This window comes from Stenella coeruleoalba (genome assembly GCF_951394435.1).
Source record: "Stenella coeruleoalba genome assembly, chromosome: 2".
Classification (NCBI taxonomy): domain Eukaryota; kingdom Metazoa; phylum Chordata; class Mammalia; order Artiodactyla; family Delphinidae; genus Stenella; species Stenella coeruleoalba.
Window position 1 is genome coordinate 104,379,783 of NC_137147.1, and position 27,699 is coordinate 104,407,481.

General features: G+C 48.1%; 2 protein-coding genes across 3 annotated transcripts in view; both read right to left on the reverse strand.

Moving 5' to 3' along the window:
- APBA2 (amyloid beta precursor protein binding family A member 2) overlaps nt 1–27,699 on the reverse strand; it is a 189,759-nt gene that overhangs the window by 151,964 nt on the left and 10,096 nt on the right. For both annotated transcript variants that reach the window (XM_079909861.1, XM_079909860.1), the window contains exon 2: nt 5,355–5,470. The gene's annotated coding sequence lies outside the window, so the exon portion shown is untranslated. The remainder of the gene's footprint in view (nt 1–5,354; nt 5,471–27,699) is intronic.
- On the reverse strand, nt 23,040–23,314 carry LOC307182750 (NADH dehydrogenase [ubiquinone] 1 alpha subcomplex subunit 1-like; the record flags this gene model as incomplete). Its single annotated transcript, XM_079914221.1, has 1 exon — nt 23,040–23,314. Exon 1 carries the CDS (start codon nt 23,250–23,252, stop codon nt 23,040–23,042), a length of 213 nt encoding a protein of 70 aa, XP_079770347.1. The 5' UTR covers nt 23,253–23,314.

The following is a 27,699-nucleotide window of genomic DNA, read 5'->3' on the forward strand; positions in this document are numbered from 1 at the left end:
ATGAATATGCATGTACCCTTAAGCTTAAAACTTCCCCAATTTTGCTGCTGGGGAGACGCTGCTTTGGGAAAGATCCCTGGTGTTCTCCTTACTTGCTGCAACTAATAAATCCTTCTTTCTCCGGATCTCCGCTTAGTTGTGTCTCTGGGCTCAACACCCACCAAGAGGCGAACCCAGTTTTCAGGTAACACATGCCCTCCCCCACACCTTCCCACCACACCAACAGGGCTCCTGTCTGATAACAGTGGATTCCAGCTGAAGGAGCTCCAAGACCAGACCCTCTCTGAGGAGCAGGACTGAGGGAAGCCCAGTGTCCAGAGGGGAGGCCAAACCAAGGCCACTGGAGGAGTCTGAAGCCTCTGGAACCTACAGCTTCAGCAGACACGACACACAGCCCAGCTCCTAATGGGATTTACACAGATTCCCACAAGAAGGCATGTTACCTCGGTTCCTATTTCACAATACAACATATCTGACTTTCAACAACAAATTAGAAAGCATATCAAAGGCAAAAAAATAAACAATTTTTTTAACACCCATATTCTAAAGAGATAATAAAGCAAGCATCCTAACTGGACTCAGATATGACACAGACTTTGGAATTCTCAGACTGGGAATTTAAAGGAACTATGATTCATATGCTAAGGGCTCTAATGGGAAAAGTAGACAGCATACAAGAACAGAAGGGCAATATGAACAGAGCGATGGAAAGTCTAAGAAAGAATCCAAAAGAGATGCTAGAAATTTTTTAAAAACTGGTAATAGAAAGGAAGAATGCCTTTGATGGGCTCATCAGTAGACTCAACACGGCTGAGGGGAAAATCAGGGAGCTGGAAGATAGGCCAATAGAAACTTCCCAAACTGAAATGCAAAATAAAAAAGAAGGCCAGTGTGGGGGTGAAAGCAGAGATAGAACAGAGCATCCAAGGACCACAGGACAATATTGAAAGATACAGCATACGTATAACTGAAGACCCAAAGGAAACAAAAGAGATAATGAGGAAGAAAACATATTTGAGCTAATAATGGCCAACATTTATTCTAAAATTAACAACAGACACCATCAAACCACAGATCCAGGAATCTCAAGGAACACCAAGCAGAATAAATACTTTAAAAAACAACAACATGGGATTAGCAGATGCAAACTATTATATATAGGATGGATAAACAACAAGGTCCTACTGTATAGCACGAGGAACTATACTCAATATCCTGTGATAAACCATAACGGAAAATAATATAAAAAAGAATGTATACATATGTTTAGCTGAATCACCTTGCTGTACAGTAGAAATTAACACAACGCTGTAAATCCTATACTGCAATAACAAAAAACAACAACAAAAACTACACCTGGGCATATCATACTCAAACTGTAGCAAACTGAAGACAAAGAGAAAATCAAGAAATAAGCTAGAGGCAGGTGGGGAAACATTTTATCTATAAAGGAACAAAGATAAGAATTACATCAGACTTCTTGTGAGAAACTACACAATCAAGAAGGGAATAGGTGAAAATCTTCAAAGCTTTAAAAGAAAAAGAAAAAAAAACTCCACTAACCTGTACTTCTATATCCAGCAAAACTAGCTATCAAAAGTGAAGGAGAAATAAATACTTTCTCAGATAGACAAATACTGAAGGAATCTGTCACCAGCAGACATACCCTGAAAGAAATATTAAAAGATTCTTCTTCAAATGGAAGGAAAACTATATACTTTGGAAACCTGAATCTATATGAAGAAAGAGTGTGTGAGGAGGAATAAATGAAGGTAAAATAAAATCTTATACTTTTCTTACTCTTATTTGATCTAAAAGATGACTGTTTATTTAAAACTCTAATAGTAACAATGTATTGTGATGAGTCTAGCTTATGGGTAAGGGAAATGAATGACAGCAGTGTCCCAACGGACGGGAAGGAAGAACTGGGAATAGTCTGTTTTAAGGTACTTGCACTAAATCTGAAGAAGTATTGTGTTATTTGAAGGTGGACTTCAGATTACTTAAAAATGTATATTGTAAACTCTGAGTCAAACAATAAAAAATTTTCAAAGAATTAAAAATGATAAGCTAAGAGAAATATAATTGATTCCTATAAAATGGTCAATGAAAACCAGAGAAGTGAGAAAAGGAAGTGGCAAGAACAGAAGACAGTGAATAAAAAGTCTGCTATCCACTTATATGTGGAATCTAAAAAATGGTACAAATGAACTTATTTACAAAACAGAAATAGAGTCACAGATGCAGAAAACAAACTTATGGTTACCAAGGGGGAAGTGGAGGGAGGGATAAATTGGGAGATTGGAATTGACACACTACTATATACAACTAATAAGAAGCTACTGTATAGCACAGGGAACTCTACTCAATACTCTGTAATGACCTACATGGGAATAGAATCTAAAAAAGAGTGGATATATGTATATGTATAATTGATTCACTTTGCTGTACAGCAGAAACTAACACAACATTGTAAATCAACTATACTCCGATAAAAATTAATTTAAAAAAAGAAAAGTTTGACATCAATCTAAATACATCAATAATCATTTAAAATGTAAATAGTCTAAATGCACCAATTAAAAGACAGAGTTTGTCAGAGTGGATAAAAACACAAGACCCAACTACATGCTGTCTACAAGAAACCCATTTAAAATATAAAGACACTTTTAGGTTGAAAGTAAAGGTATGGAGAAAGATATACTGTGCTAATTCCAAAAGAAAACTGTAGTACCAACAGATGAACCTATTTGCAGGGCAGGAATAGAGACGCAGACGTAGAGAATGGACATGTGGACACAGTGGGGGAAGGGGAGGGTGGGATGAACTGGGAGACTAGGTTTGACATAAATACACTACCATGTATAAGATAGGTAGCTAGTGGGAACCTGAAGCACAGGGAGCTCAGCTCGGTGCTCTGTGATGACCTAGATGGGTGGGATGAGGGGGAAAGAGGTCCAAGAGGGAGGGGATATATGTATGCATATAGCTGATTCACTTCATTGTACAGCAGAAACTAACCTAACACTGTAAAGCAATTATACTCCAATAAAAAATAAACAAACAATAATCTCATTTCAAAATTAAAAAAAAAAGGGGGCTTCCCTGGTGGCGTAGTGGTTGAGAGTCCGCCTGCCAATGCAGAAGACGCGGGTTCGTGCCCCGGTCCGGGAAGATCCCACATGCCGCGGAGTGGCTGGGCCCGAGAGCCATGGCCACTAAGCCTGCACGTCCGGAGCCTGTGCTCCGCAATGGGAAAGGCCACAGCAGTCAGAGGCCCGCCTACCGCAAAAAAAAAAAAAAAAAAAGAAAAAAAGAAAACTGGGGTACCAATACTCATTTCAGACAAAGCACACTTTAGAATAAGGAAAACTGTCAGGGATAAAGAGGGGGCATTACCGCATGATACGTAATTCAATTCTCCAACAGGAGATCGCAATCATAAATGGCTATGTACCTAACAGAGCATCAAAATATATGAGGCAAAACTGATAGAACTGCAAAGAGAGAAGGACAAATCCACTATTATAATTGACAACGTTAACATCCCCTGTCAGTAACTGATAGAACAAGCCGGCAGAAAATCAGCAAGGATGGTTCACCTGGACAGCACTATCCATCACCTGGGTCTCACTGACATGCATGCAATATTCCATCCAACAGTGGCAAAATACACATTCTTCTCAAGCTTGCATGGAACAGTTACCAAGTGCCTTAGTCCGTATGGGTTGCTATAACGAAATATTAATACTACAGTGCGATACAAACAACAAAAATTTATTTCTCACAGTTCGGGAGGCTGGAAGTCCGAGATCAGGGGCCAGCCTGGTCAGATGAGGGCCCCTTTCTGGATCTCAGACTTCCTGTTGTGTCCTCACATGGCAGAAGGGGTGAGGAGCTCTGCAGGGTCCCTTTCATAATGGCACTAATCCCATTCATGAGCATGCCACCCTCATGACCTAGTCACCCTCCAAAGGCCCCACCTCCTAATACCATCACCTTGGCAGTTACGATTTCAACATATGAATTTGGGGCGGGGTTTGGGGGGGACACAAACATTCAGACCACAGCACCAAGACAGAACACATTTTGGGCCATAAAGCACACATGAACAAGTTTTTTAAAAGTTGAAATCACTCAAAGTACATTCTCAGAGCAGAATGGAATTAAACTAAAAATCAATAAAGGAAAATGGGTGAAATCCCCAAATATCTGGAAATTAAACAACATAATTCTAAACAACACATGGGTCAACGAGGAACTATCAAAAGAAAAGTTTTTTTAACTAAATGAAAACAAAAATACCACTTGTCAGAATTTCCACAATGTATTTAACAAAAGCAGTGCTTAGAAATATATAGCATTAAGTGTATACATTAGAAAAGAAGAAAGATATCCAATCAATAACCTAAGCGTGTACCTTGGGAAATAAAATGAAGAGAAACTGAAGCCTAAAACAAGCAGAAGAAATATAATAAAAATGAGAGCATAAATCAATTAAATTGAAAACGAAGAGGAAATACAGAAAATCAATGAACCCAAAATCTGTTTTGCTGACCAGGCTAGCCAAGAAAAAGAAGACACAAACTACCAACACCAAAAGAGAGAGAGGAGTCATCAACACTGATCCCACAGAAAAAGATAATAATAGCCCATTAAAAGGATAATAATAAAGGAGTACTACAAAGAATTCCATGCCCCCAAATTTGATAATTTGGATAAAACAGACTAACTCCTTAAAAGACATGTACTAGCAAAAGTCACTCACACAAGGAGAAATAGACAAACAGAATAACTATATGTATCTTAAAAATTGAATCAATAATTAATAACTTTCCCAAAAGAAATCACCAGGCCCAGATGGTTTCTCTGCTGAATTGTACCAAACATTTAAGGAAGAAATGATACCGATTCTCTATCATCTATTTCAGAAATTAGAAGAGGAAGGAACACTTCCTAACACATTCTATGAGGCCAGCATTCCCCTAATATCACAATCTGGCCTAACAGCACCCTAGCGGGAAGCGGGCAACGGCGCCACTCAGATTGGAGCATCCCCAGCGGCAGAAGGGGACAAGGTGGGTCTGAAAGGAGAGAAGGGTGACAGGAAACCACGTCTGCTCTGCGTGGCTTGTCCTCTGGGGACGCCCCAAACTCGTCTTTCTCCTCATCAATTTGTTAAAACAGAAAACGGTGAAACACGTGAGTGTAGCTGCATTGGAGCTTCTGCTGGAGAAAGATGAGGGGGGCGGGCCCAGTTGTCCCCCAGCCCCCGGGGCAGCCTGTGAGTGCAGATGCTCAGATGACCAGGCACGCAGGGCGGACAGCGTGGTGACCCCGCAGGTCCTACTCACCGGGAAGCTGCAGGCGCCTGGGGACCCTGGGCCATCCGCAGATCGGTCCTGGCCCGGCCGTCGGCTCCCCCGACGAGATGCAGACGAGATGCAGCGACGCTCGGATGCTCCAGAGACTGAAATGAAAGAGGACACAGGCTGGCGTCAGCGGGCTGAGCACACAGGCTGCTCCTGTACGAGCAGAAGGAAGTTCTCCGATGCAGTGCCGATCACAGGCTCCATAAAGCTCCCTGTGCCTGACGGCAAAGCAGCTCAGGACTCTGTGATCAGAGCTCCCGCGGTCCACAGAGCCACCCAACAGTTTGAAAATCAAAGAGTGGCAAGGTGATCATGAGTCTCCCCAAGTTTTCAGGGGAGCCCTCCCTCTACTCCCAAAGGCCAGCGGGCACTCAGGACGCAGCCACTGGCCCCGGTCTCCTGGGGATGCATTTCTCTAACCCTTTTGGAGGAAGATGCAGGAAACCCCGTGGCCTTAAGATTACAGGTTCCTTTTGCTCTGACAGGAAAGGAAGCATATTCTTCAAGGTTCTGTCCCCAACTTGTTTTCCCAAAAAAACCAAAATGCTACACAAGATAGAGCTTGGTGATGTCTGGGTTATCTTAAAATTGTGTGCGTTGCACACGGCGCAGTGGGGGTAGGAATTCTACAAAAGGCACTAAACAAAGTCTCGTCAAAGAAAGGGTGAGTGTGTGCATGTGCGGGTGTGCAGCACAAGCCAGCCCGTGTGCAAGGGCCACCGTCTGCTCCCTGACGCGTGGGGGGGCCACCCTGGCAGGGGCGGCACCTGCATCTCTGCGTACAGCTGGGCCACAGAGAGACCTTGGCTCAGACCTAGCTCTGCCCTTACAGCCTGTGAAGGCTCCAGAACCTCCTGGGGCTCCGTTTCCTCATCTCGGAGGATGCCAGGGGCGCTGAGATGTGGGGATCAGGCCCCACTCCAGCACCGGCAGCCTGGTCTCCCTGCCTGTCCAGTGAGGGCACAGACCCGCATTAACTTACAAGAGTCCTTGAGCTCTGACGTGCAGGGCTCCTGCCACGCTTCCTGCCCACAGAGCAGGCTACCCAGCTGGGGGCCTCCTAAATCCAATCACGGACCCCCTCCACCCTCCATGCAGATGACACCCGGCCCAAGTCACACCGTGCCTGCCCCCACCTACAGCCAGGGACTCTAATGGGGTCTGGAAGCACGGTGCTGCACCACGCGGTGATCAGCTCTGGACCATGAGCTCCCGGGTCTGTGTTCTGCCCATCCCTGCAGCCTCACCCCCGTCACACCCCCAAGACCCAGTGCTGGCGGGGTCTCACACCTTCCAGGCCAGCGTTTCAGCCATTCCCTTTTCACGCCTCTAGAATCTTACTGACAAACTACTATTCATCCTTCAAAACCCAACTGGGAGAGGCGTCCCTGAACTCCAGCTGTAACCACAATCTTCTCAGCCTGTCTTGTCTCTGCAGTTTTCACAATCATTCCCAGCCACATCTCCTTGCTCCCTCTAGGCTCCCGGCCTGCCAAAGGCACAGCTTTCCAGAGACTTCACATGCCACTGCAGCCAGCAAGCCGAGGACATGGGCCTCAATCCCAGCCTTAAGGAAAGGGGAGGATAAATGCAAAAAGCAGCAAAGATGGGGAAGCGACTCCGAGAGACGAGGATGGAGCATCGGGTTGGGGTCAAAGGCACCAGCTACAGCGGACGGGAAGCAATGGAGCACGCCACTGAGAGCGCTGAGATCACACTGAGTGCCTGCCAGCCCCTGAAGCTGCACGCTCCCCATGCTGCAAAACCGCCTTGAACCCACCCACCCCGGCACCTGCCACGGGCTGCAAGCTGCCACGCGCAACGTGTCCCTGAGGCTAAAAATGCAGCCAGCTTCTCAGCCACGCTCCTGCTCCACAGGCCAGCCACAGTGGGTAGGGGTGGCTGCCTGGGAATCAGGGCGTCTTCGGTCAATGGTCCACCCACCCTCCGTTCAACAGCCACCAGTGGGGCCACCCCAGTGCATGTCAGGTTCAGGCCCTCGGCTCCATCTGCTGTGACGTCCGGCAGGACGCAGGTGACACAGTGCCTCCCTCCCTGTGCCCAGCCACTCACATGGTGTGCCCTGAAAAAGGTTTGCAGCAGCTCATAAATCCCCACGGTTGTGTATCAATATTGGCTTATCAGTGGTAACTAATGTACCGTACTAACACAAGATGTTAATAACAGGGGAAATTAGGGGGTATGGGGGCTACAGGCCACATGGGGACTTTCTGCTCAACTTTTCTGTAAACCTAAAACTGCTGAAATAATTATGCTTCCAAATTTTAAAAAATATGGTGGTTCGACAGATGAATGGATAAAGAAGATGTGGTACATATATACAATGGAATATTACTCAGCCATAAAAGGAAACGAAATTGAGTTATTTGTAGTGAGGTGGATGGACCTAGAGTCTGTCATACAGAGTGAAGTAAGTCAGAAAGAGAAAAACAAACATCATATGCTAACACATATATATGGAATCTAAGAAAAAAAAAAAGGTCATGAAGAACCTAGGGGTAAGACTGGAATAAAGACACAGACCTACTAGAACATGGACTTGAGGACACGGGGAGGGGGAAGGGTAAGCTGGGACAAAGTGAGAGAGTGGCATGGACATATATACACTACCAAACGTAAAATAGATAGCTAGTGGGAAGCAGCCGCATAGCACAGGGAGATCAGCTTGGTGCTATGTGACCACCTAGAGGGGTGGGATAGGGAGGGTGGGAGGGAGGGAGACGCAAGAGGGAAGGGATATGGGAACATATGTATATGTATAACTGATTCACTTTGTTATAAAGCAGAAACTAACACACCATTGTAAAGCAATTATACTCCAATAAAGACGTTAAAAAAAAACCCAAAAAACCCTTCACAGACAAAAAATCAAGCAGACAGCATTTTCATATCTTCTTTTTTGTGGAATCTAAAATATGGCACAAACAAACTTATTTATGAAACAGAAACAGACCCACAGACATAGAAAACAAACTTATGGGAATTCCCTGGTGGCACAGTGGTTAAGAATCCGCCTGCCAATGCAGGGGACACGGGTTCGAGCCCTGGTCCAGGAAGATCCCACATGCCACGGAGCAACTAAGCCCGTGCGCCGCAACTACTGAAGCCCGTGCGCTCTGGAGCCCACAGAGCCCATGGGCCTAGCGTCCGTGCTCCGCAACAAGAGAAGCCACCACAATGAGAAGCCCATGCACCACAACGAAGAGTGGCCCCCACTCCCAGCAACTAGAGAAAGCCTGCATGCAGCAACAAAAAACCCAATGCAGCCAAAAATTAATTAATTTTTAAAAACAGAAGTAGCAATATCTGTATGCTATTTTTTTAAAAAAGAAAACAACCTTATCGTTACCAACGGGGAAAGTGGGGGAGGTATACATTAGGAGTTTGGGATTAAAAGATACAAACTATTATATATAAAATAGATAAACAACAAGGTCCTACTGTATAGCACAGGGAACTATATTCAATATCCTGTAATAAACCATAATGGAAAAGGATCTGAAAAAGAATATGTACATGTATGTATAAGTGAATCACTTTGCTGTACACCAAAAACTAACACAACATTGTAAATCAACTACACTTCAATAAAAAATTAAATTAAAAAACCAAATTAATGAATGAAGGAAAATAAAGCCTACTTCCTTTCAGAAGTCGCTTGAGGAAATTTAGATTCTCCTATAAACCATGCTTGGGAGTGAGCAGCTTTCCCAGGATCTGAAACCACGAAACAGCGGGTGTGAGCGCCCCCCTGCCACCTCCCACCCTCTTTCCACCCTAACCTGCCAGACAGCGCTGCCAAAAGTGCTGGATGAAAACCACTTTCCAGCCCCTTCTCAGGAAGCCCTCGTGCATCACGAAAGGACATCTGCGGAATGGCATCAAAGCCTCAGAACACGCTGCAAGAAGCTAAGGGATTTTATGCTACAACCAGGAGAAATTTTTTTAAATATTGATAACGGCTAAAATTCTGCAAACCGAAGTCCCACGAGGTGGGGGCTGATGTCTCCTCGGCTGCAGTAAGTCCATCACCTGACCCAGCACCCTGCACACACAGGGCCCATCACCCTGCCACCCTGCCCGCCCCTCGGCGTCCCCCACAAATGGCAGGGATGTTGTCTTGGGAGGTGTGGACCCATGGGCTTTAAGCTCGGCCACTGGGCAGGTAGGCCGAGCCCGCCACGTCTGTCTGGAAGTTCTTGCCTTCTGTCCTTGCCTGTAACACAGCAAACCACGGTGCGAGGCATCCGATTTACACGGGACAAAACTCGGTGGTCCCTGCCCTGGACAGTGCGGATGTGCTCAGTACCAGAACATGATCTCCCCAGGGCATGGCAGCCCATGGCCAGGCCACCACGCAGCACGGTGCACAGTAGGTGTTCCACAAGCACTTGCTGAACGATGGATGTTATGTCTCTGAAATCTTACAAAACGCTTAATGCACATTTTATTTTTTATTTTTTTAAATATTTATTTATTTACTTTGGCTGCACCGGGTCTTAGTTGAGTCACACGGGATCTTCGTTGCGACATGCGGGATCTTTCAGTTGCAGCAATAAGGGCTTCTTAGTTGCGGCATGCAGACTTCTTAGTTGCAGCGTGCACGCGGGATCTAGTTCCCAGACCAGGGATCGAACCCGGGCCCCTTGCATTGGGAGCGCAGAGTCTTACCCACTGGACCACCAGGGATGTCCCTAATGCACATTTTAGAAGTAAATGCACACACAAGATACTCAAGGTACCTTCAAGCAAAAGGCCCACGAAGCAAAGGATAAAAATCAGGTGACACTGGGGCCAGGGGCTCATCCTCTCACGACCCTGCAGCCTGGTGAGACTGTCCCATAACCGTATGAGGGCGCCCCGGTGAAACGAGGCCATCCCCACAGTCCCCAGGGAAATCTGCAGAATAAAGAGAATCAGCCTCCAGAGGGTGCCAGGCTGGATGGAGCACCCCACCCACCAGCCACCCAGCCTCCTCACCCACGCCCGCCCAAGTTAGGATCCGGCAGCTGGAACTCGGGCTTTTTATGCATCTTCACTTCCATGATGCTGTGATGCTGGGCCAGGTAGGGCAGGATGTGGGTTCTGAATGAAGCCGGGAGCCTGACCCGCTCCCTCCCAGGTTCCAAATCCCCCTGCCCCTGAGCACAGCTTTTCCATTTCAGATTTCAAAGCGCAAAGGACAGATCTTTGCATAATCCGTGCTTCCTAATCCATCGGATATTCTCAGAAATAGCAAGTCTCTTCTCTGGACCTTCCTTGAAATAGCCTGGCCCTTACATAGGATAAAATCATGCAAAGTGGCATCTCCGTGACCCAAATACGAACACTGGAAATACTTCCGGGTCTTCCAAATAGCGATAAAAACTATTTAAGACAATTTAATGCCAAGGCCATTTAATAGAATTCGAGACAGCTCAGGCAAATACACTATTAGAGGGAACAGATAACCAATGAAAAATTCAAACAGATACTACTATATAAGTAGAATTGAGGGGGAAATATCACTTCATAGCTGTAGAGGATTTCCAAAGATGATGCTCTTGAAATCTCTTTGAAAACAATATGTTCCAACTTCCCACTAATCCAAATTACTCTAGCGATGTCTGCCTTCAGCGGCTAGCAGCAAGTATGCAGCCTCATTATCTTACTTGGCATGGTGGTATCAAGGAAACTTCTATTTCCGTCTTGCCATCACTAAAGCTAACGTGAGTCTCCCATCTGCACTGGTGACAGCTCCCTTTCTGATGAGAAGCAGAAACGTGTCCAGATGGGCTCGGGGCAGCGAGCAGACTGCCCACAAAGCCACCATGGTGTGGGGTGGGCGAGGGGATCATCACAGGGGCTACCTTTTGGGGTTTTTTTTTAACGGGAAACAGTTCTGAATGGCTTAAGCAGGATGTATTTTGATTTGTAAAGCTCTATTAAATTGAAGAAAGACAAAGAATCCATCCCCAGCTCCATACAGAACAAGTGAATACCATTAGCCCCTAAACTGTCAATGAATTAAACTCCTTCTCTGACCATGCAGAGCAGCCCTGGGTGTGGGCATCTTGTCTCTGCCAAGCAAGCCCGCAGGCCAACCCCTGCCACACGGCCCTACGGGAGCTACAGATGCCAGCAATGCACTATCTTATTTGTTCAGGGGAAGCAAAACGGTCCAGTGCAGGTGGCTGTGTTCTTTCTTCCCAACAAGGCCTAATTGCTGCTGTCCTCCTCTGGGATCTGGTCTCCCTGGACAGAGCGGGAAGGCAGCCAGCAGAACCTAAACCGTCCAGCTCCCTGGATCAGGCCTCAGTGCACTAACTCCTGGAAACTCAAAGATGCGCAACCCAGGCACAGAGAACTTCCTGTTTCTGAAGGTATTAATATGAAGTCAAAATTAAAATCACATATTCTTATGGTTCTTTCTTTAAAAAACACAATCAGTGCTTCTTACTGAAAAACCAGAAAATGTAGGTTATCCATTTCGTGACCCTCCCTTTTGGAAAAGAATCACTTAGATGAAAATTGGTACATTCCCTAAAAATCAACACTTATGATGCTTGAAACTCTAATATTTGAATTTTTTAATAATTTCCTATCAAGCCCATTCAATAGAATGCAAACTATCTCGAGCGGACACACTGTTAGATAAATGTGATATGAAACTAAAATTTCAAATAGACGCAGCTATATAAAAATGGCAAGAGAAAACCTGCTTCACTGCTATATAGAATTTCCAAAGATGATGTTCTGGAAACCAGCCATGGTTTTGACATCTATGAAAACAAATCACTGTGGTGCACTGGGACAAGGGCTATAAGAAAATAACCGTGGGAGAACAGAATATAGAAGAAACATTTCTCCTATTTATGTATATTGGGTTGGCCGAAAAGTTCGCTCGGTTTTTCCGTACGTTCCCGAACGAACTTTTTGGCCAATCCAATATACATATATTCTCCTATACATATAACTGAATCACTGTGCTGTATACCTGAAACTAACACAGCACTGTAAAACAACTATACTTCAACTAAAAAAATAAAATTATATTTTTTTAAAAGCCAGAACCAAAAAAAAAAAAACTGTTAACTGTCTTTCTCCACCGACGCGGGTGGTGTGCTGTAGAGGACTGAAGCACTGTCCAGGTGCCCTGGATTGAAACCTCCTTCACCAGCCGTCTCCACGGATGAGAAATGGCCCAACCGTCATGCCTCTGACAGAAGACATCGAAGACTGCTGTTAGGATGCAAGTCACATCTGCCCGGGCAGCTCTTTCATTTATTGCCTACCCTTAAGGTTTCAGCAGGAATTACTAGGCCAGACACTGTTAACCCACCAGTCCCTGAGCTCTTCCCATTTCCTGCCTGGCGCTACTGGACACCTTACACTGTGACTGCCATCATACCTGAGGACAGACACCTCTGACCCCATCTACCACGTAACTACACAGATCAGCCATTGGCTACCGCAAAGCCCCGAAGAAACGAGACGATTCTTTCACTCAGGCTGAATAATCCCATACTGGAGGGGCTTCTAATGAAAAGCCATATTCCCTGACCCCAACTTCCCCACGCCACTGCCAATCCTCTTCCTTAGTTCAGATTTTAATTCTTCTGGTGGCTATTTCCATCTCTCTAAATAATATTTTTACACCTCTATTTCTGGATATATTATCAACTTCAGATAAAATGTACTGACATCCTTATACGAGAGGCGACACGTAGCAGGACCTCCTGGGCTCTTGTGCCGCTGACTGTAATCACAGTAGCCATGGCAGGCGCTCCCATCCTGACGAAGGGCTCTGGGAGAAACACATCTGCCAGAGAATCTCCCACCAATTCTGGGAACAGAGGCACATCCTTTGGGTGGCCTGTGACCATGTAGCCCTCAGGATGAATACAAGCTCTTTTCTCTTTTTGAACTTGTTAAAGCCCTAGATAGGAGGTGTCATTCACTTGGCCTGTCCCTGCTGCTCTTTGGGGGTAGGGACTGGCTCCCACACCCATCTACACCCTCCAGTCTCAGCAGCAGGCCCAGGCGCCCGTGGAGACTACATGTGCGCCTGCTGAGAGCAGAAGCGAGCGAGCACCAGTGTGGTCAGCCCCCACCTGCCAACGCACAGAGGCTGTGAACCGCAGAGACCGAGGTCTCACCGCTTTGTTCTTTCAACTACACGACGTATTCTTGATGTCCAACGGATGAACGGATAAACAAAATGTGGCATGTACATACAATGGAATGTGACTCGGCCTTAAAAAAGAAGGAACCCCTAAATACATAAGGAACTCATACAACTCTGAAAAAAACAATTGTTTTCATGGGCAAAGGACCTAAACAGATTTTTCCAAAGACATACAAATAGCCACGGGCACATGAAAAGGTGCTCAACGTCACCGATCATCAGGGAAATGCCAATCAAAACCACAGTGAAGTATCACCTCACACCTGTTAGGATGGCCATCACCAAAAAGACAACAAATAACAAGCGCTGATGAGCACGTGGAGAAAAGGGAGCCCTCGTGCTCTGTTGGCGGGAATGTAAATTGGTGCAGCCACTATGGAAAACAGTATGGAGGTTCCTCAAAAAATTTTAAATACAACTACCATATGATCCAGCAATTCTGCTTCTGGGTATATATCCAAAAAAACATGAAATCACTATCTCAAAGAGGTATCTGCACTCAAATGTTCATTACAGCATTATTTACAATAGCCGAGATATGGAAGCAGGGGACTTCCCTAGTGATGCAGTGGTTAAGAATCCGCCTGCCAATGCAGGGGACACGGGTTCGAGCCCTGGTCTGAGAAGATCCCACATGCCGCGGAGCTACTAAGCCGGTGCGCCACAACTACTAAGCCTGCGCTCTAGAGCCCGCGAGCCACAACTACTAAAGCCTGTGCACCTAGAGTCCGTGCTCCGCAACAAGAGAAGCCACTGCAATGAGAAGCCCGAGCACAGCAACGAAGAGTAGCCCCCGCTCGCCGCAAAAGATATGGAAGCAATATGGGTCCATAGACAGATGAATGGATAAAGAATATATCACATATATATATACATATATGTATACACGCACACGTACACACAGTGGATTACTATATAGTATTAAAAAAAGGAGGGAATTCCCTGGCGGTCCAGTGATTAGGAATCTGCGCTTCCACTGCAGGGGACATGGGTTCGATCCCTGGTTGGGGAACTAAGATCCTGCAGGCCGCAAGGCGTGGCCAAACAAGATAGACAGATGGACAGATAGATAGATAGATAGATAGATAGATAGATAAAAGAAGAAGGAAATCCTATCATTTGTGATGCTGTGGATGAACCTGGAAGGCATTATGCTAAGTGAAATAAGACAGAGACAGACAAATACACACGTGATCTCACTTAGATGTGGAATTGTGGTTTCCAGGGGCTGGGGGAGGGGGAAATGGGGAGTTTGTGTTTATGCGGACAGAGTTTCAGTTTGGGAAGATGAAAAAGTTTTGGAGGTGGATGGTGGTAATGGTTGCACCACAAAGTGACTGTACTTAATACCACTGAACTGTACACATAAAAATGATTAAAGTGGTACATTTCATGCTATGTGTATTTTACCACAATTTTAAAAACTTAAAAAAATTAAGATATCCTTGATGCCAGAAGACAGAGTGGGGGGCGCAACAGCCGTCTCATCAGCTGATGTTCCCAGATGTTTCCTCTCCCCGTGGAGGGGCCCCGGGCCTGGGGCAACCGAGAGAGAAGCCTCTGTCTAAAAAATAACTTTGGTAGGGCTTCCCTGGTGGCGCAGTGGTTGAGAGTCCGCCCGCCGATTCAGGGGACACGGGTTCATGCCCCAGTCCGGGAAGATCCCACATGCCGCAGAGCGGCTGGGCCCGTGAGCCATGGCCGCTGAGCCTGCGCATCCGGAGCCTGTGCTCCGCAACGGGAGAGGCCACAACAGTGAGAGGCCCGCGTACCGGAAAAAAAGAAAAAAATTTAAAAATTTTTTTTAAATTTTTAAAAATTAAAAATTTAAAAAAAAATAAAAAATAACTTTGGTGGAATGACTGTCAAGGGACAAGGAGCAAGACTCACTCCGGGAGGATGAGGTGGGAGACAGAGAAGATACTCCACTGCTTCTCCGAATGGTGAGGAGCCCAGAGGCCCTTCTTATCAAAATCGGGGACAGGTGCCCTTTCTACGGCACAAGCAGCTCACAGGAGGAGCCAGGCTGGGGGCTCCGGAAAATCCAGGGGCTCCAGCCTCATTCAGGAGCACCACCCCACACTCACGGGGCACCTGAGAGAGGCAGAGGTATCATTTGCAAACGCACAAGAGGATATTTTTACCAATGGTAGAGTGGATTTTTTTTTAACAAGCATTAAGATTTTTTAACAGACTTTGGAAATGAAAGGGTTCCCAGCTGTATGTGTCAAGGCGAGATCCCCTTTCTGGCACTTCCGAGGCTGCATCAGGGTTGATTCAAACAGAAAACACACCTTCTCTAGCATCTACTCCTCTGGGGAAAGGCAGACTTTATGGCTGAAAGGGTGACCGAGCTCTCCCAAGTTGAGACACTACAACAAACAGCTCAGATACTCTCTGACTCTGGAACGTTTCACGAGCCAGCTGTGGGGAGAGGCGGTGAGCAGTCGTGTCGACGGTGGGACCCTGATCCCAGCGCTCCAATGTCAGTGAAAGCAAACAGTTTTGTTGCAGAGAATGGCCAGGCCCTGCCAGGCTCTCTGGGACCTGCACCTCCATCCCACCTGGCACCCGCCTGCCTCTGCATCCTGGCCAGCATCTCTGGCCATCACAGAAGCCCGTGAAATCCTGCTATGCCTTGCTCCCGCTGAAGGCCAAATCAAAACCACTCGGCCCAGCATACGAAATGTTTCTGGACAAAATGCAGCAAAATAAAAGCCACATAGGCCCCTCCTTCGCCCTCCCTCCCTGGGCCACGGCTGGCCCGTCCGATGATGCACACAGGTGGCCTCAGATCTGAGCCAGGATCCACCCAGGCCACCATGGGGCCAGGACTGTGAAGCAGGCTTTAGCGACACATTTTCCATTAAACGAAAGAAAAATGGGCGATGGTGAGCAGTCATACGAACGAAGTGAAATGCTGTTGCAGTCCACTCACTCGAAATAAAACCCATCCCATTAGGACGACTGTAATTGCAGCCCATTCTGCTCTGGATGAGGCCGACTGTCGGAAGATAAGCGTTTAAAATTGAAAATCAAAGAGCAGTTCCTCAGTGATTCCCAGGAAACGGGGTGCACACAAGAAGGTATTAAACCTACCCACGCAAAGACTTGTCCCCAACCCACACCAAGAATCCTAAAAGTCACCTTAACAGATTTCAAACTTTCGAGTAAAACGCAATGACATAAATAAGTCCTTAATCATACTGCACTGCTTGAGTTACCGGAATTTAATGACACTACCTCTCCAGGTCAGGGGGACCTGACAAAGCTAACCCCACCGCCATGAAAAGTCGCCTGCCTGATAAAAAGATCACTTAGAATACAAATTCCAGGGACTTCCCTGGCGGCCCAGTGGTTAGGACTCTGCGCTTTCAATGCAGGGGGCCTGGGTTCAATCCCCGGCCGGGGGAACTAAGATCCTGCAAGCCGTGTAGCATGGCCCAAAAAAAGAAAAAAACAACAACCACCATTCCAGAACCCATCCCAAACTGGAAGGAAGGACCCCAATGAAACGGAACTGCTGTCCCGCTGATCAGGGAAATACACTCTTCTCAAATAACCGAGCCCCACCCGCCCCCTGGCATCAGACCTCACTCATCCTGGTCTCCCATCCGGGGCCCTTGGACTTGGTCTCCATCTCCCGCATGCTGGGAGCCACTTCCTGTCCACGGTGGACGTCCCGTTCCTACTCTTGGCCATCCCTCTAACCAGAGGTTCTGGTGCCACAGGGAAAGAGTGGGTTTTCTTGCTAGTTGCTCCCCCACGAAATTCTGACACGGCTGGCCTGGTTCCACTTCCATCAGCTCTGAAGATGGCACAGAAAGCCCTGCTGCTTCCTCCCGCTGGGCACCCTCATGTGAGTGGAGAAAGTGAGCCTGAACGAGGCCAGAAATGGGGTGTCAGGGAACCTCAAAGGGGAAGGGGTTCCTGGAAGATGGGGCGGCAATAATCAAAACACCCCATCTGCAGCCCACAGCCCGGGGCAGGCTCCCCCAGCCCACAGGCTGCAGACCCCACCCACGAGGCCAGGGTCCTTCGACCCCACGCTCTTTGGCCAGAAGATGGCTCTCTCCTCTACAGACACGAGATCACTATTAGAAGGCAATATTTAAACACAGAGAAGGCATACCTCCATGTTAATTATGAGCTCTTTCACTGTTTGGTAATGAAATAATACGTGGAAACTCTGCATGTCAGAACACGGCATCTACGTAAAGAGGGCTCAAAACCACTCCTAAATTTCAGAATCTTCGGGTAGAAGAGACGGTCTCGCTTGTTGACAAACAGTGCTGCTGACCTGGAGGAAGGGAACCGCAGCAGAGAAGGGTGGGCCTCCCCAGCTGCCCCCTCCCCACCATTCAGAGTGGGAAGCCCTGCTCCCCACCCCCCAGGCCTCCAGCTTCTGGTTTTTAAGACTCTCAGGATTTGGGAATGAGACTGAGTAGACAAGCACTTTAAAATTCATTACCAGGAGGTTCCCACAGACTTTGCTTCCATGCATAGGAAATAGTCCATTTCTCCAAGTACTTGCCTACAAGTCCAATTTGGGGGAATTGATGTAGATTGTTCCATTTTGGGTTTTTCAACCGGAGGAAATTTAAAAATTCTTCCTTCCAGCTCAACAGAGCGAATCCACGAATCTACTGCTTCTGTGAAAGGAGGACAAAGACCCTCCTGGGGCCGCCGGATCTGGCAGCAGCTTCTCCCTGGATTCTCAGGGCAGCCAACGGCGTAGGGGGAACAGGACACCAGGCCAAGGGCCCCATGGTGGCCACCAGCCTGACTCATGCACCGGGTGGTCCCAGGTGGTTCAGGAAGAGGGCCTGGCGTCAATCCATTTGCCAAATCGCCAGGGAAATAAGGTATTTTTTAAATAAATAATGGCTTGTGAGCCCAGGGTTCGGGTTCCCGCCCATGGGGTCAGCGCCCCAGCACCCCCAGCATGGGGGTGGGGTGCTCTCAGGGAAGGGATGTCTCCCTAGAAGAAGGTTATCACACCTCAGGATCAGCCTGTGTGTCACAGGGAAGCCTCTGAAGCTCCCCGCAGGCTCCCCCATGGGTTCTTGGTTTCCCCTCAAAACCCCAAAAGCAAACCCCAGACCAGGGGCCCTAGGGAGCCTGTGTGCTGGGAGGCCCCCCAGGGTGGTCAGCTGGAATGCTATTTGCTGGACCCCTGCTCAGTGGTGCAGCATCAAAGGAGGGAGAGGGAGGGGGAGGGGAAGGGGAGGAGCAGGGGGAGGGGAGGGGGAGAGGGAGGGAAGGGGGAGGGGAGGGGAGGAACGGGGAGGGGAGGGGATGGAGGAGCAGGGAGGGAGGGGGAGGAGCAGGGGGAGGGAAGGGGGAGAGGGAGGGGGGGAGGAGGAGAGAGAGAATGTTCCTGCGGAGGACAAGAGAGGGAGAGAGAAGGGAGGGCTGGGGAGAGAGGGGAGGGAGGAGGCAGAGGACAGGAAAGGAGAAGGGAGAGAAGCAAGGCAGGCCCTCCCCCTCACACAGGGTCTGTGGGCGATGGAGCCTTTCTGGAGGTCAATCTGCAGCCTTCACATTAGGTCCAGCCATTCTACTTCTGGAAATATACCATAAGGAAAGAATCATGGGGATCTGCTGAAAAAGAAAAAGGCTTCCCTGGTGGCACAGTGCTCAAGAATCCGCCTGCCAAGGCAGGGGACACTGGTTCGAGCCCTGGTCCAGGAAGATCCCACACGCCGCGGAGCAACTAAGCCCGTGCGCCACAACTACTGAGCCTGCGCTCTAGAGCCCGCCAGCCACAACTACTGAGCCCACATGCCACAACTGCTGAAGCCTGCGTGCCTAGAGCCTGTGCTCCGCAACAAGAGAAGCCACGGCAATGAGAAGCCCGTGCACCGAAACAAAGAATAGCCCCCGCTCACCGCAGCTAGAGAAAGCCGGCGCGCAGCAACTAAGACTCAACACAGCCGAAAATAAATAAATAAATAAATAAATTTTAGAAAAAAGAAAAACAGAGCTACAGGGTGTTTATGACAGCATCGTTCAGGGCAGAAAAACATTCTAAACAAGCCCAATGTCCAAGCAAGGGGCATGGGTCAGTGCACGACGGACAAACTCCCATCGCTGCGGGTCGAAGAAAGAGGCCCCCGGCGCAGCAGAGGGGGAGGCGTGTGGGCAGCTGTGCACGTGCCAAGCACACAGAAGAACCCGCGTGAACAACGCCTCCCCCCACCCCCCACTGCAGGAAAAATCCAGGATGTCTAAGTTTCCTGTTTGCTGATCTCTATTTTCTAATACAATGAACTGGGAGGCTTGCGATAACTAAAGTTGTTAAAAGAAAAAGTGTTCTCTCTTGCCCAAAACTGCTTTAATACTAAACAACTGCATTAAGCCGTATGACGCTACTTATATTTGACCACTTCTGACTTAACAAAAACAGCTGTTTCATAGGGTTCAACATGATCTTGTCCTAAAATCCAGATGAGCCGTGAGACCCACAGGAATCATTTCCTCTCAGGGACTTGTGAGGGGCCGTGACTGACTGACCCTCTCGGTGCAGGTCCCCCGTTCCCCCAGGAGACACCAGCCCCACCACGCCGAGCGCCTCCCACGTGCCCAATGCCACCGTAACCCTGTGCGAGGATCATCTCATCTGTAACTCACGTCATCTTGCAAAGCGTGCGGGGGGCTTCGGCAGGCAGGCCGGGTCCAGACAAGCCCTTCCCACCCTCCATCCTTACTGTTTGGGCTCATTTACAAGACGGGGTCCTGACTGGGCTTCTCCTCCCCTGCGGGGCTCACTCCTTCCTCTGAATCCTGCACCTCCTCCAAAAATACTGGAAGTGACCATTACAAAAGTTAAAGAAGATGTAATTACCCCAAACCAGGGTTCCAGCTGCCGGCTGGACCCGTTTTCCCGTGTCCCCACCAGGCCACCCTTCCTGTGGAAACACAGCTGTCCCGACCACCTACTCAGCGCTGGCCATGAAGCCTCAGTCAGCCCAGAAACACAGACGCTCAGCTCCCTTTTGCCTCCTGGCTGAACTGCCAACCGCACACACATCAGCTTTGGTCCATGATGTCGGCTGTGAGCAATGTCACCCCCTAAAAAAATGGTCACTGGTCACTCACAGAAGTGACCCAGGGCTGATCAGGGGAGGGCAGCCGTCTCACGACCTCAACACATAAGAAGGGAGCAGAAATCATGAGAGAAATGCAAAGCAAAACTACAATGAGGTATCACCTCACACAGGTCAGAATGGCCATCCCCCCAAATTTACAAACAATAAATGCTGGACAGGGTGTGGAGAAAAGGGAACCCTCCTGCACTGTTGGTGGGAATGTAAATTGATACAGCCACTATGGAGAACAGTATGGAGGTTCCTCAAAAAACTAAAAATAGAATTACCATATGATCCAGTGATCCCATTCCTGGGCATATACCCAGAGAAAACTCTGATTCGAAAAGACACATGCACCCCAATATTCACAGCAGCACTACTTACAATAGTCAAGACATGGAAACAACTTAAATGTCTGTCGACAGATGAATGGATAATGAAGACGTGGTACATATATACAAAGGAATACCATAAAAAAGAAAGGAATAATACCATTTGCAGCAACATGAATGCAACTAGAGATGATCATACTAAGCAAAATAAGTCAGAAAGACAATTACCATATGATGTCACTTATACGTGGAATCTATAACATGACACAGATGAACTTATCTATGAAACAGAAACAGACTCATGGACATAGAGAACAGACTTGTGGTTGACAAGGGGGAGGGAGCTGGGGGATGGGTGGAGTGGGAGTTTGGGATTAGCAGAGGCAAACTATTATATATGGATAAACAACAGGGTCCTACTGAACAGCACAGAGAACTATATTCAGTACCCAGTGATAAACCATAATGGAAAAGAATATAAAGAAAAGAATGTGTGTGTGTGTGTATATATATATATATATATATGTGAATCACTGTGTTGTACAGCAGAAATTTTTTTTTAACATCTTTATCGGAGTATAATTGCTTTACAATGGTGTGTTAGTTTCTGCTTCATAACAAAGTGAATCAGTTATACATATACATATGTTCCCATATCTCTTCCCTCTTGCGTCTCCCTCCCTCCCACCCTCCCTATCCCACCCCTCTAGGTGGTCACAAAGCACTGAGCTGTACAGCAGAAATTAACACAACATTGTAACTCAACTATACTTCAATTTTTATTTTAAAAAAATTTTTTTTAAAAAAAAGAAGGAAGCAGAGGCCCAGGGCGCGCTTTCTGGAGTTGTCAGACAGAGGAAACCTGGGCAGGGTGCCCGCAAGCTTACCGGGGGGCTTATCTCACCTGGGGATGGCCCCCAGCACCCACACAGACTGCATCTGAGAAGCTGGTTCTTTCCAAGCACCCAGAAATCTGGGGCATTAAAAAAATCTATTCTAAATACTGGACTGAACTTTCCCTCAGGTTCCACGTGGAGAGGAAAGAAGGAAGACCAACAGGGACGACAAAGCCAAGGGTCTGGAGCTGGACGGGGGCAGGGGGACAGACAGCAAGGCTCTGAGCCCAGGTCCCACTGCCAGGAACCCCGGGGTGACGGGACTCAAACTGCCCTCCAATTTCTTTCAAAAGACATTTTTTTTCCAAATAGTTGTTGACCTACAAACAAATTGTGCAGACAGTACAGAGTTCCCATAGAATACCCTCACATCTGATTTACCCAGTAATTAAATCTTACATCCAAGTCGCACATCTGTTACAGCTAATGAACCAATATCAGTGCGTTACTGCTAACCAAGGTTACGTTCTATTGACGTTTCCCTGGTTTTAACCCAGTGTCCTTTATCTGCTCCGGGATCCCACCCATTCTATTTAAACATCCTGTCTCCTTCGGCTTCTCTTGGCTGTGACAGATTCTCAGAGTTTGGCGAAACTACGGTTTCATCTGTTCTAAGGAGTGCTGCTCAGGTATTTGATAGAACGCCCCTCTGCTGGCATTGAACTGCTGTTTTCCTTGTGATCAGATAGAAGTTTTGGGGTTTGGGCAGAAAGGCCACAGAGCTGAAGAGCCATCCCCATCACATCCCATGCAGGGGCACACCATCAAGGTGACGCATCACTGCTGGTGGACCTGGATCCCGTGGCCGAGGCGGGGTTATCAGGTTTCTCCACTGTCAAGTTCCTCTATTTCCCCTTTTCCAGGCTGTGCTCTTTGGAAGGACGTTACCAGGTACAGCCCACGCTTGAAGAGGGGGGAGTTCTGTCCCCCCTCATTTCTGTTAGTCAACACCAGCATGGACCACCTCCTGCAGACCCAAATCTCCCTTTGTGGCCACACCCCACAGAAGCCCCATTTGGCCCTTTCTTCTTCTTCTTTTTTTTTTTATTTTACTTTTTTGTTTTATTTTTATTACACACTACAAAATACACTGCATAACCTTCTAGCAGGGGTAGACAAGCATAACTGAGTTATTTTTCATCAATCAAGAAAATGCTTCCTTAATCAATGTTCTCCAAACCCTCTGACACATAGTAACGATTAACTCCAGAGATGCACCTATCTCTTTCCATCAAATTCCACTGATATGAATCATGGGCAACCCTTTTTTCCTTGCCCCCGTTAGTGCACCTGTGGATGCATGCAGTAGCCACTCCCGGAATGAATAAGCACGTGGCCATGATGGCGATCCTGGGGAGAATCTCGAACCACATCGCGACACCGTTACCAAGGCCAAACACTTCCTTCCAAGCTCCTTAAAGGTGACCCGGCTTCAATCCCTTTCCGGTAACTGGCCCTTTCTTCTTATCTCCACTGAGGCCAACACACACAAATCAAAAGCTCCCTGAGGGTCCAATCTCCTCCGCCCCATTTCCTGTGTGCAAGAACCCAGCGTGGTGCTTTTCCCTCTGCACACGCTGAAATGTCTCCTTCTGAGCTGTCCCGATGTCCCCGGGGTGGCCAGGCTGCCAGGAGCAGCCCTCAGGCCAGCAAGAGGCGGGCAGGCCCCTGGCGGAAGTCCAGCTCCCTAGCTAACCATCCAGGGCAAAGCTGCTCCTGGCCCAGGCCCACACCCTCCTCCACCCACTGGCCACGTAAGAGGGGAGCCGGGGAGATGCACTGCAGACGGTGCGGTCAGGGAGGCTGCAGGAGGTGCAGCTGGAGGGCACTCACTGGGCTCAGCGAATTTGCGTTGCTAGACTTCTGAACCACACCACCCACAGATATGACCCCCTCCTAAAATCCCAACCACGGACAACGTACTGGGACCCCACACACTCAAGCAGAGGTGCTCTCCATATCACAAACAGCAGCCACAGGACCCTGGGGAGAGGCTGAGCAGAGCTGCAGGGCCCGCTGCTCCAGGCTGGCTCCCCACGGGCCCCGGAGGGTGGGTGCAGCGCCACCCAGGCCCCAGCCTCCGGCTGTCCAGGCACAGCCCTCAGACCCCCGTTCTGATCCTCAGAACCCCGTTCTGAAGACTCCGTGCTATCCCAGCACCAGGACTGGGCCAGGAGTCCAGCAGAGTGGAGCCAGGAGCATGCCTAGGACCACTGAGGCCGGGTGTCACCTCCCAGCCTCCCTCGCATCTCTGTGGACCACCTCAGAGGAGACCACTATGCTGTGGGTCTTGTCTATTTCAGACAACGCAGGACACAGACCACGTGTGCGCAAGCTCGGATGCAATGACCACACGTGGGACCCAGCCCAAAGCTGGACGGCTGATGGACAGTCTCCCAGCACAACTGGAGGGGTGGGAGGGGCCGGGAAGGCTGCCAGGGGGCGCTGTGGACACAGACAGCAGGGACCTCTAGGATCTCAGTGTGATGGGCAGGGTGGCCTGGAGAGCGCCGGAATCCCCACCCAGTTTCTGGGCCGACCCAAAGGAGCTGTTCATACACACCATCTCGCTCCGTTATCTCTTCTTACAGCTCTCTGGCTTCCCACTCACCTGAAACCACAGAGCCTGTGACCCTCAAGGGCTCGGGCTGTTTGTGTCTGGTTTTCCTTAAGTGCACAGCTCTGCCCTTGTGCAGGAAGAAAAACTCTCATGGAGAGAACTTATCCATATCAATTACCTGTGTATAGATCTCAGCATCCTACTTGGGTTTATGGACTCTGATTTCATTTAGAAAATACAATGTGCATCTGAATATTAATAAGCACTTGGTGGAATGGCCACATTTAATCATCTCACATTAAATTAAATGTAATCTTGATTTTGATATTATTGTTCCAGCAGGAAAATAAGCCATGAGTCAGTCAATTGAAAGTTCTCCCTGAAGATTCCAAGATGCTGTACTGCTCTTTTTTTTTTTCTTTTTCAGTTTTTATTGAAGTTTAATATAGACACTGAAAAGTTCCTTATCATAAAGTGGAACCCACCCAGGCAAACCTCACACAGATCAAGAATGGGACATTGGGACTTCCCTGGTGGTGCAGTGGTTAAGAATCCGCCTGCCAATGCAGGGGACATGGGTTCGAGCCCTGGTCCAGGAAGCTCCCACATGCTGCGAAGCACCTAGGCCCATGCGCCACAACTACTGAGCCTGCATTCTAGAGCCCGAGAGCCACACTACTGAGCCCACGTGCCACAACTACTGAAGCCCGCGCGCCTAGAGCCCGTGCTCCGCAACAAGAGAAGCCACTGCAATGAGAAGCCCACGCACCACAACGAAGAGTAGCCCCTGGTTGCCGCAACTAGAGAAAGCCCGCGTGCAGCAACAAAGACCCAACGCAGCCAAAAAAAAAATAAAATAAAATAAATTAATTAAAAAAAAAAGGGACATTGTCTTTGCAGCAACATGGATGGACCTAGAGATTATCATACTGAGTGAAGTAAATCAAAGAAAGACAAATATCATGATATCACTTATATGTGGAATCTAAAATACAACACAAATGAACATATCTACAAAACAGAAACAGACTCACAGACATAGAGAACAGACTTGTGGTTGCCAAGGGGGAGGGAGGTGGGAGAGGGAAGGATTGAGAGTTTGGGATTAGCAGATGCAAACTATTACATATAGAATGGATAAACAACAAGGTCCTACTGTATTGCACAGGGAACTATATTCAATATCCCCGTGACAAACCATAATGGAAAATAATATGAAAAAGAATATGTATGTATAACTGAGTCACTTTGCTGAACAGCAGAAATTAAAACAACATTGTTTTAATTTACATCAATAAAATCTTAAAAAAGAACAAAAGAAATAAATGGGACATTGTCAGTTCCTCCAGAAGCCGGGTGCCCTCCTGGTGCCCCCTCTAATCACCATCTCCCAAGGGCACCCTGACTTCCCACCCCACATGGGAGAGTTGCCTGTTGCCCTTCCCATCAGTGGAGCCATGCAGTAGGGACTAGGGACTCTAGGGTTTGGGTTTTGGGTTCAACAGCACATGGCAGGACTCATCCAGGCCACTGCACACACTTGCAGTGCCTGCTGGATGGCTTCCATGTGCGATAAGCCCCAGTGTACAGAGCGGTCTACGGCTGGTGGACCTTGGGTCATCTGTAGTTTGACAACCACGCTTCTACGGATGCTCTGGTGCATGCGTCTGGAGGGCTCTGTTAGTCTCCTGTGGCCCCTGGAGCAAATCACCACAAACACGTGCCTTTCACCAACTCAAGTTCAGGAGACCGGGAACCTGAAAGCAGTTTCAGTGGCTGAAATCTAGGTGTTCGCAGGGCCCCCCTCCCTCCGGAGGCTCCAGGGGAGAATCACCTCTTCCAGTTGCCGATGCTGCCGGCATTCCCTGCCTTGTAGCCACACCACTCCGATCTCTGCCTCCGTGGTCACTGTCTTCTCCTCTGTGTCTACATTCCCTCTGCCTCTCTCTTAGAAGGACCTTTGTGGGGACTTCCCTGGTGGTCCACTGGTTAGGACCGGGCCCCGGGTTCTATCCCTGGTTGGGGAGCGCCGGAAAAAAAAAAAAAAGGACCCTTGTGATGGCATGCAAGGCCCACCCAGATAAGCCAGGATCATCTCCTCATCTCAGTGTCCCAACTCACGTCTGCAAAGGCTTCACCATGTAAGGTCACATTCACAGGTTCCAGGGATGGGGACCTGCCATCTTTAGGGGCCACCATGCAGCCCACGACAGTGGCCGTATGCACACTGCACCCAGTTTCACTCAGAGTGGGACTGCTGGTCACAGAGTACGTGCATTTTTAACTTCAGGCGACACTGCAAAACCGCTTCCTAAAGCAGCTGTATAAACTTACACCCCGATCAACCATCAGAGTTCTAGCCGCTCCACAACCTCTTCAATGCCTAGTTTCTGCTCTTTTCAATTTTAGCCCTTCTGGTGGTGTGTAACGGTATCAAATTGGGGTGGGTAATTTTATGTGTCAACTTGACTGGCCACAGGGCGCCCAGATTAAACATTATTTCTGGGTGTGTCTGTGTGTCTCTGGATGAGATGAGCGTTTGCATCAGTGGACTCGGTAAAGCAGACACTCTCCCCAATGTGGGTGGGCGTCCAACCCACTAAGGGCGTGAACAGAACAACAGATGGAGGAAGGAGGGATTTGCCCCTTTTTCTGCCTCACTGTTGAGCTGGGACCTCTCACCTCATCTTCTGCCCTTGGGCTGGGATTCACACCATGGGCCCCCTGGGTCCTCAGGCCTTCAAGTCTCAAACTGAACTACACACCAGCTTTCTTGGCCTCCAGCTGCTGACCACAGATCTGGGGACTTCTCAGCCTCTATAATCATGTGAGTCCTCATAATAAATCTCCAAATATAGGGAATTCCCTGGCGGTCCAGTGGTTAGGACTCGGCGCTTTCACTGCCATGGCCCGGGTTTAATCCCCAGTCGGGGAACAAAGATCCCGCAAGCCACGTATAGTGCAGCCAAAAAAAACCAAAAAAATATAACACACACACACACACACACACACACTCACACACTATGGTCTGTTTCTATGGAGAACCCTAAAACATTTACAATTTATTTTTCATTTCCCTCCCTGATGACTAATGGAGTTGAGGACCTTTCCATATGGCTACTGGGCCTTCTTTTTGGTGAAATGTCTTTGGTCCCTTTTTCTACTCAGTTGTTTGCCTTTTTCTTGGACAGTGCTTTATTTTAAGATGAGTAATTTGTTAGAACATCTTCCACGAAGCACACAGTGTGGAGGGGAACATG